Raw genomic sequence first — 10,638 nt, forward strand, 5'->3', positions numbered from 1 at the left:
GCAACACTCAAATTTACTCTTTTGAACAAGGGCTTTTCCTCACTTTCCACTGACCCCTTCACTCTTCTGGGACAATGGAGCTCTCTTGTGAAAAAAATAAAGCTCTTCTGTGCAAGAAATAGCTTTCTCAGAAGACAGGCAAAGACTGTTGAATGAATTCCCTTAGAAATGACCACGAACCTCACCATCTTCTGCTCCAAGCACCAGGCCCTTCCTTTGACTTTGCCTTAAATATGAACATACAACAATGTCCATTTACATATTTATCTGTGTGTGTACATCTAATACAAAACACTCCACTAGACACATTTCTGTCTCTGGTGACAGAAGGAGAGAACAAATATGTGACTAACTAAGAAATGGTGGTGATAAGCATTATATAGAAACAGAATAAAATAAAGGATATGATTTAATGATCAGTGAGTTACATGTGTGAATTCAAATGGCAACACATCCCTAAGGAAATCCTAAAAATTAAACACAGCTATCACCTACACTTAAATTCAATTATTTTCCAAACCCAAGAACATTTTTAATTGTTTTATATGTATAAGAAAAACAATGCTCACTGTCTTTGAAGTCCACTTGTTTAGATTAAAGAAAGTAACCTACACTGTGGAAGTTAACAAACATACAGCAGCCTGTTGCAGCAGTACATAGTGAAAGGGCCAGAGTGGCATCTTTGTGGCCTCTGGAAGAATCTCCACATCAATATTATGCCACGGGATTCAGGCTTACATGAGCAGTCAGAGGGAGAAGCCAAAGATGTTACACTCCAAGTTCCACAGGAACAGATTTTCCGCTGGTGAATGCCTTGGAAATCCTCTTATTTACACTAGTTGTACACTGGTATAGTTCTGTATGCTTCAGTGTTGGAGGAGAATTAGGTTCCAAAAATCCCAGGCATAAGCTTGGGATTTATGGACTGAGTGACACAAAAACTATGCCGCAGCCCAGACTGCTGTCAACAGGGATGCCAGGCAGTAAAACATATTGGATAGATCATATTCTTCCATGAATATTTCTGCAGCAGCTAGCATTAGGCCCAATACCACATGGGTAAAAAGTAAAAGCAGAAATTAGGAACAACATTATTTCTCTCTAGCCTTCCTCGGTAATTCATTATTTTAAATCCATACTGATTGGCATTTTACTAATGCAGAAAAATCTATGCCACTTTTCTGGAAAGGCAAGTATTAAAAAATGCTGTTAGTTAGGTTTTCTGGATCTAAAACAAAACATTTGTTTCTCTTTTTTTTTGCAGTGCCTTATGGTTTGCACTATATTTTGATGTATTCTCATAATAGTGTGTGGAATTTTGTAGGTGAAACCCTGCTTGCACTGAAATCCATGGCAGAACTCACATTGATTTCAATGGGATCAGGATTTCATTCTCAAGTTTCACTACGTACCATTACATGAACAGAAATGGCTTGATTCTGCTCTCTCTCTCATTTTACACTTGTGTCAATCTTTTGATTTCACGTTGGTGAAATCATTTGATTTCAGGGCAACTGGTCCAGGCTTAAATGGCTGCAGTAGGAATGTTCTCATATTAGACACAATTCCTTTTTCACTTACACTAAGTTAGGAGTAATTGCTCTGAATTTAGCAGAGTTATGTTGGTGTTAAACCAGCATGAGTAAGATCCAAATGTGGCTCATATTGTTTTACTTTTTAAAAACTGGAAGGGATCTGTGACTGAAGAGAATGTAGAACCGCCTTTTATACATGCAGATTTTCTGAGGGCAGGGGAGGCAATTTAGCTACTTAATCAGAGTTTTACTATTTTAAATGTAAACTCGTAGTATTTAAACAGTATTTATATAGCACCCAGAAGCATGCAAAATAATTCATATAACATGCTGGGTAGATTTAATTTTTAATATTATCAACACAGTTTACTTATGATTCTCATGTGAATTGCACCTAATTCATGATTATTGTCTCAGATGCCAGGACAACATTTTGTCCCTGTAGGAGTTATCCTTCTGAGGAAACTAAACAAAATATCTAGATAACAAATATTGGCTCAAATCCTGCTAAACTGACTCGGGAGCATTTCCACTAAAGTCAACATTTCAGCTCACGTAAGAAAAGGATAAAACTAGTGGAGAGTAGATTTAGGTTAGACATCAGGAAGAATTTTTTTACAGTAAGGGTGGCCAGAATCTGGAATGGGCTTTCAAGAGAGGTGGTACTATTATCTAACTTGGAGGTCTTCAAGAGGAGGCTTGATAGTCACCTGGCTGGGGTCATCTGACCTCGGTCCTCTTTCCTGCCAGGGGCAGGGGGTTGAACACAATGATCCATTGTGGTCTCTTCTGACTCTACAATCTATGAATCTATAAGTAAGCACTCATATAATATAAAGGTTCAACCCACAAGTAACATCCAATCATACAATTTGCTGATTCAGGTATTTGCTGTTCCATGAGGTAAGCTAATTTGACTTTTAGAGAAATACGGAAAACCTCAGTAAGATTCCCTATGTTTTTGTATTCTAGGTATCCCACACAACCCTGCCGTTTTGGAAAACTTTTATTGCTGTTGCCGGCTTTACGTTCAATAAGCCCATCTACAATAGAAGAAGTGTTTTTCAAAAAGACCATAGGGAATGTGCCAATTACAAGACTGCTTTCAGATATGTACAAATCCAGTGACATATAAATTACCTTAAGAATAAACAATCAGGATGGACAGTTTGAGAAGAACTTTTATTCATGGAGAATAAGCCTCAACTAACACACTCTACAGGAACCATAAGCCTGGGAATGGTTAGCCTTTAAACTCATTGACAAAGGAAAAGTATCCCAGTAGATATGATTCTTCTGCCTTGAACAGAGTGTTTTAGATCATGGAGAGAATGCTTTTCCACACAGATGGACTGCAATGGATGGAATTTGGCTGCTTCTCCTGTTACTACAGGGTGGTAGCAATTCATTTGTCAGTCACAGTTAACAAAGACTATGTTATTCTCTCCTTTAGCCGGCAGATTAAGATAAAATGTGAAAGAAGGTACTTTATATTTCTTTCAATATTTGGAATTGGGTAACCAAACTTTGCTCCTATTTGTTATGCGACATGAGGTGGCCTTCAGAACTGTTTTAAGAGTAGCTTATATTGGTGAATATGTTCTTAATATTATAGGAAACATTTAAAATCAGGTTACCAAAACATTGCTTCTGTTGTAATACATCATAAAGTGGCCTTCAGAACTGATTTTAAAGTAGCTTATGTTGGCAGTTATGTTTGGGAACCAATAGGCCAGGCCTTCCTGTGAAATGAACTGGTGAACGTTGATGAGAATCTCACCAGAATTTTGGTTTGGTTAACACCTAAAAGACAAAAGAGCTTTACACACACATGCACGCAAGCATGCACACACGCACATCCATCCCTAAAAACAAAATAAAAGATAAGTCTGATAAGGAAGTCTAAAACAGCAAAACCAAATAAAATGGAGACGATTGATTTAAGCATGCAGATCGCTGTCCCATCAACATAGTGCTGAAACCAAAGGCAATGGTGGCCAAACTATTTGTCAGTGAGATGTGCAGAAAGGTGAAATAACTCACAAAAATAATGGGAAAAAGCTTACTTTAGAAGAAATAAAGATGGTTGATTGGTACAATGCTAACCGTCTTTGAGACTCTCCAATGCCTTTTTTTTAGAAAACTCCAGGTTCTAACAAAAGCCTTGATCATCTACACACGTTATAAGCTGCTTATTTGATATGAGAATACATATGAAAAAGTAGGAAAAACCATTTAAAAGATAGCTGCTGTACTTTACAAATTTTGATTTGTTGTTAGAAACTAGCACTGAGAAAAATCAGCACTTGGACTATCATAGAATGAGTAAAACTTTTCTTGTACAAAGTGGATTAACTGATTTGTGAAGTTAAAAAGTTGTACTCATTGTATTTACAAAGAATAAAAATATATTGGATTTAAATTAGCCTTTCTTTGTTTTTTTTAACTTGTTTCACTCCACCCCTGTTTTAATCTCCTCTAGGTAGCATTATACTCTTCTAAGCAGAGAGCAGGCATATTCTTCAAATAGATGTCTACCTGCCACAGGCCTTTTTACATCTTCCTCTGAAGCATCTGGTACAACTCCTTTTGGAAACAAAATAAAAGGCTAGGTGGGTCACAGATCTATTCTAGCATGGCAGTTCCTATGCTATGCACATTGCTGATAGTTAAACAACTATGCAGCTAACAAGAGGCTCTTGAGGCAAAAATCAATTAAGACAGTTTTACTTAGGTGTGCAATTATGCATTCAATCCAGAGAAAGGGAATCAGCTCCCAGATGGAGAGAAAAAGTTAGAAGGTCAACAAAAAGCAGGGAAGAAAGTGAAGGACAAGGATTGTTGAGTGGTGACTGAAGAACATACAGTGAAAGTACTATATGGAGGTACCAGCATGCAACAGTATGTTGCTATTTCTAAATGTCAAGAAATAAAGACCAGAAATGAAATCCTGGCTTCACTGAATTCAGTGGTAAAACTGACTTTAGTGAAGCCAAGATTTCACCCCATATGTTTTCCAGTTGTTCAGATCTGTGAAGACTTTTGCATGTCACACATTCCAAAGTGGCCAAATAAAGCAAACAGGGCTGTTCTTCAAAGTATAGATGCTGCGGCTTTCAGCATCTGAGGAATTGCCGTCTTGTATGAGTGGCTATGGAGTGAGTGGAACCATCCTTCTGAAAGTGAGGCAAATCCTGGAATTATGTTCACCCTAAACCCTCTGTCTATGCAGTAATCCCACAACACATGTAAGGATTTGTGTTTTCTGCTCTCTGTGCACCTGGGAGGAGCAGAGGGAACATGACATGGCAGAGAGCAGCAATTTATTTCAAGTGCTAAGAATGGACTGCATGAAGCTCTGGCTAGTACGCATGTATCTAATTTAGCTGCCTGTGAAATCACCTTGTTTTAAGATTCAAGTATGCAGTTTTTCATCTTTTTAATGCCAATTTAAATAGACAGCTGTGTTAAATACAAGGAACCAAAAATCAGCATAATTATAGCAAACAGCAGGAACAACAATATAATTCTGCAACCGCATTCGTTAGACCTTGTTGTATGTACCTTAAGATGGTCAGACTCTTGGATCTAGGGGTGTACAACCAACTAAATTTGGCTGAAAAATAAATTTGCTGAAAAATATATTTAAAAATCCATTTCTGTACAAACAATCATTTTTAGGCATGTTTTAAAAAAAGCGAAGAGTTAGATTCACAAGAGGACCTAAGTACCATTCATAAAACCAGTGAAGAGGACAACATGATGGTGGAGTCCCTTTTACCCTATAGTAGCTCTAACACTATGGTGCTAAGAACCTTGCTCTTGTGTATCTTAACCACTAGCATATACAGCAACAAGGAATAGGAAGGTGGGTTCAAAATCCCTCTGTTGGATTCAGAGCAGGAATCTGAAGTAAGTTCACGTTTCAGGAGAACTCCCTACCACTAGCACTGGCTATTCTGGAGTATGTGTCTCAGGCTCCACTCCTGAAGCTGTTCTGCTGTGCATGCATGGTTAACATATTGACTGAGAGAGAGAATGCCACTATAACCTGGTGGTTCAGGCACTCCTTTGAGATATGAGTAGACCTCAGTTCAAATCTCTGCTAAGAATCAGGCACTGAGTGGATTTCAACCTTTGCCTCCCACCCTGCAAGCAAGTGTTAAAGACCACTCCTCTTGTCCTCACTGGTTCTGAATGGTGCTTGAAGTCCCACGTGAGTCTTCCAAAACTAAGCAATTCAAACTTTTGGGCAATATGAAAACAAACTGTTTCTATGTTTAAAGCTTTCTTCTTTATCCCACCAAAACTACTAGCTATATTATTCTCCAATTTACTAAGAGAATTGATTAACCTGAAACTGCCTTTCAGCAAATAAATTATTCAGAAAAGCAAACTGTCCAATGATCATTTTTACATCTATTTTGCCATAGCTAGAAAAGGCATTCAAGGGACACACTGGCAGTCTCGCTGCCAAATTAACAGGTGTTTGTCCATAACTGCATGAAACTGGGTGCATTGCTTTGGGAACGTCATACTGTGACTGAGAAGAACATAGCTTGTAGGCAGAGAGGACCATGGGTGACTGGTGCTACCTTAGACGGGCGGAGGGGGAGGCACATGGCCTCCAGCAATCGGTCAGCGACCGGCCAGTCGCGCCGAACGGGAAGTGGCCACGGCACACCCGGAAGTGGCCACAGCGTGTTCACTCCCTGGCTGGCACTCGCAGGGGGGCACCAGTGCTCTCACCTGCACCCCCTGCCCGTCACTTCAGCGGGCAGCGTGGCCTGTCAGGGGGTGCATCAGTGTTCTCAGGGGCAGCACCCATGCACCCCCTGTGCATTGCCACTGAAGAGGACAGAAGTTTCAGGGCCCAGTACAAGTCACTCCATATAAAAAAAGAGTAGCAAGTGCCACTGATGATGCATTTGAAGTCATCATCCGCATAGCAGTAGGCCTAGCCCCAGCATGAGGTGCAACCTGGATACCCCAGGCACTAGAATTGAGAACCAGCTATATAAAGACAGAACTCCCCTCCTACAGAAGATCATGTGTGTTAGAAGAAAGAGAGATAAGCTTAGTATCATTTCAGCAAGGTGGATGAGACTCTCTATTGGCAAACTTTCACTGGAAGGCCCTTCCCTAAATTATGGCTTTAGCAGGGCTCAAATATGAATAGGTGTAGTAAAAACCAAAGTATGAGGAGCTAGCATGGTAAGTAAACCCTCACGCTTAGGAAGTGGCCACTTCCTCCAAGTCAGTTCCTCAGTGCACACATCAACATGTGCGAATACTCTTGGATGGGTTTACTCCAGAGTAATTTACTGTGGAGTAAACCCACCATGGGCAGGCATTTGGGAGCAGATTTGTTACTCTTGGCAACAATCAGCTCCTGCCCCCTGGTGGCCATCTTTAAAAGACAGCCCCTACTCCCTGCTTCCTAGCCAACTGCCTTCCTGGCCTGGAGCAGCCTGCAGAGCACAGCGCCAGCACGTGGTGGCTTCACCAGAGGCTCTGCCCGCTGTGTCACGGCTGCTCTACCCTCAGGCCCTGGGAGCAATGTCCTCCGCCCTGGGCTCCTGCTCATCACCCTGCTTGCTGTGCTGCCCCGCCATGGTGACCACCACCTGGGCCAAGTCAGTCTTGGCCCTGGTGGCCCTGCTGTGTGGCACAGCCACCTGGCCTGGCTCACTACAGTGTCCCAGGCCTCCTCCCATCATGTGCCTGCTGCCTGGACCCCGTGCTGCTGCTCAGACCCTGGCAAGGATGCTGACAACTCACACCTGGACACCACCATGGGGGCCATCCACATGCTCTTTGGCTTCCTACCCCACCACCTGTGGGCCTACCCAGCCAGCCAGGACTGGTGGCTGCACATCATCCAGACCACCTGGGGCAAAGAGCAGTGGCTGGAGCCATTCCAGATGACCCAGGCCACCTTCCAGGAGCTTCTCAATCAGCAGACCACCACCATGTAGTGGCTTCTCCCCATGGAGACCTGCCAGCCCATCGCTCTGCTCAAGCTGGCCACGCCTGCCAACCTGAGCTGTCAGCCAAGTCTTCAGCATGGGCAAGATGACTTTCAGGAAGGCTGTCCTGGAGGTGTATGGTGCCCTCCAGGATGTGCTGAGACCCACCGTGCTCTGGGTGCACACCCCCTGGAGGTGGTGGCAGGGTCTGTCCTCTGGGCTTCCCCCAGTGCATCAGGGCCCTGGATGAGACTGACATCCATGTCACCTGCCCATCCGGCAGTGACTGCCCCTACTACATTGACTACTGCGGTGCCTCCACCAATGTAAGAGGCAGCTCGGTGGGCAGTGCCCATGATGCTTGTGTCTTCTGCAACCCTGCCCGCCCTGCTGGAGAGCAGGTGCTTTGTGCCCAGGGTGCTGGACTTCCAGCTGGGCAAGGTGGCAGTCCTGCCTCTCCTCATCAGGACTCCACCTACCCGCTCCTCCCCTGGCCAATGCACCCCTACACTGCCAGCTGGACTCCCACCAGGCACACTTTAACTGGTGCCTGGACAGGACCTGTGCCCTGGTGGAGTGTGCCTTCAGCTGCCTCAAGACATGCTGGTGCACTCTCACCACCCACCTCAAAGTTGCTGAGACCGACATCGCCCAAGTCACCGTTGCAACCAGAGAACTGCATAACATTTCTCAGGCCCGAAGGGAACTCTTCTGTGAGGCCTGAGTGGAGAAGACACAGCAAGTGGAGGATGCCTGACACTAGGAGTACCAGCTGTGGTGGCAGCTACAGTGGCAGTCCCCACAGCAGGGCAGCACAGTGAGCAGGGTGGTGAGTAGGAGCCCAGGGCAGAGGACGTCACTCCCAGGGCCTGGGGGTGGAGCAGCCATGGCACAGAGAGCAGAGGCTATGGCTGCACTGAGCCAGGAAGGCAGGTGGCCAGGGAGTAGAGCTAGCTTTTAAAGATGGCCCCCCAGTCAGGGCCACAAGAGAGTTGCTCACCCATCAGTGGAGGCCAACCACCTCCTCTTGCACTCCCTATTGTAGCCCACCTGGCCCCAAGCCCCAGCCCCACTGCACTCTGCCAGCACCACACTCACTGCAGACAGTTCTCAGAAAAGCAGTTTATTCCCCTCCACAAACACAGACCTCCCCCTTCCACCTCCCTCCCCAACAACAGAGCCCTTACCCACTCCATACCAGACCCCTATTGCCCCACTCCACACAGAGCCCCTCCACCACCAATAAAGCATCCTCATCTCCATACAGACTATGTACAGTGTGTGCTGTATGCACCTGCCTACGATAGGGGGCAGTGGGGTGGGGGCACCTAGGGGGTGGAACCCAGGGACAGGTGTCCAGCACTCCAGCCTCTGGTTGCACCCCCATGGGTGTGCATACTGCAGCAAGCCCAGGAGGCAGAGGGCTCACCTGTGGGTGATGGCAGACACTGCCAGTGGAGCCAGCTGTCCCTCCAGCAGGCAGGGCCAGCACAGCCCACTTGCAGGGCTGGCCCCACTGCTGGCAGCTCCTGCTCCAGGGCCCTTGGAGCCAGGATGAGTGGTGGAGCTGAGCTCAGGGGGAGAATGGGTGCTGGGGGCCCTGGGGTAGGGGTAGCTGACCAGTGGAGGTGCTGCTGCACCTCAGCTCAGGCCCATGGGGATGGGGACTGCTGCTGGGTGGTAGGCAGCTGCCAGCAGGCAGGCAGGCAAGGTAGAGCTGGGGCTAGGGCAGCAGGTGGCATGAAGGCAACCGCCAGGCCAGGATAGTGTCTATCACCTGGCAGTCTTCCTCTGTAGCCTCCACTCAGGGAGTGAGGGGTTCCCAGTTAGAATCTGGTATTCCTGCCCTCCCCCCAAGGGGTCTCTCCAGGGAGGCATCCTAGGGCCAGCTGTCCTCCCCACAGTGGCTCTGTACCCCAAGTGTGCCCCTGCTGAGTGTCCCAGGCACACTGCAAGGAGTTGTTTGCATGGACCAGGGGGTACCTGATCCACTGTGCCCTGTTGATCACCATGGTGTTCCAGGTACAGCTGCAAACCTGGCACAGGACCCAGAGCTTTGATAGGGTGGAGGCCAAGGTCACCCTGCCCCACAACCTCACCCCTACCTGGAGGACTACCTGTGGCTGTGCTCCATGCCCCTGCCCCCCACAGCCAAGGACACCATTATCACTGGCATCAACATTTTCCTCCACATGTAGGAGGGCCATAGCCAGACCTGCTGGGGCACAGGCTATTCAATAAGCTTTTGTGCCATCTCTCACCTCCCTGTGTGCTGTCAGGGGCAACCCAGGACCAGGGGAAGGCAGCCAGGCCAGGCAGGGGCTGGAGCAGGAACAGCCTCTCCCACCCAGTAAAGGGCTTACTAGGTAGGTGTGCTTGGCAGCTCAAGTCAGTCCTTGCTGGCAGCAAGGATGTACAGCTCCTGGCTGTGTCCCAGGGCACAGGGCAGTGGCACCTGGCTGCCCAGGCAGAGGCCCCCCTCTGGGCAGGAGCTGGAGCTGCTGAGGGCTAGTAGTACCATAGGTGCAACTCTGTCCAGGAGACCAGGTTGGCTGTGCAGCTGACAGGGCATCTGCTAGCCTGGGCTCCTGGGCAAGGCCAGGGCCTAAGAGCATGTCAGGATATCACTGGGAAAGGGCCACTAGGAGGCTATGTCACCCTAGGTGACAGGCTATAGTGGAGTAGGGGAGGCTATCTGTACTTAAGTACATGGCATAGCTCAGGCCAGGGTCCTGGAGCATGAGGATGTCATCCAGTTACTACATAAAAGGCTATGGACTTACAGGCAGCCCCCAACCAGCAGTTGTGGTCAGTGATGGTGACCCACTGTGCTCACAAGGCATTGACCTTTATATGGCACTGGGTGCTGACATGTCAGTCCTGCACTCCAGTATGCAGCTTGATAGCCCCTCATAAATGTGCATGTTCAAGCATGTGCTCTATGCAAACTGGCTGAGGACCTTGGCCTCCTCCTAAGATCAGTTGCAGTCCTGGGAGATGGCATTTTCTTGGGTCTGAAGAGATTGAGAACCAGCCTAGAAATACAGCCTTCATTCTATTCTAGTGCAGCTAGCAGGGGTTGGCAATTTTTTTAAACCATCACAGACCACAGATCCCTACTCTTGCTGTGGATA

General features: G+C 46.7%; 1 protein-coding gene across 1 annotated transcript in view; it reads left to right on the top strand.

The window, feature by feature from the left end:
• The window catches only part of NR2E1 (nuclear receptor subfamily 2 group E member 1), a 30,762-nt gene extending 26,882 nt beyond the window's left edge, over nucleotides 1–3,880 (top strand). Inside the window, exon 10 of the mRNA XM_019499879.2 lies at nucleotides 2,508–3,880. Within this exon, the coding sequence (XP_019355424.1) occupies nucleotides 2,508–2,670 (163 nt within the window). The 3' untranslated portion in view covers nucleotides 2,671–3,880. The remainder of the gene's footprint in view (nucleotides 1–2,507) is intronic.
• Nucleotides 3,881–10,638: the final 6,758 nt, after the last annotated feature.

The sequence above is a fragment of the Alligator mississippiensis genome, chromosome 1 (genome assembly GCF_030867095.1).
Source record: "Alligator mississippiensis isolate rAllMis1 chromosome 1, rAllMis1, whole genome shotgun sequence".
Taxonomy (NCBI): domain Eukaryota; kingdom Metazoa; phylum Chordata; order Crocodylia; family Alligatoridae; genus Alligator; species Alligator mississippiensis.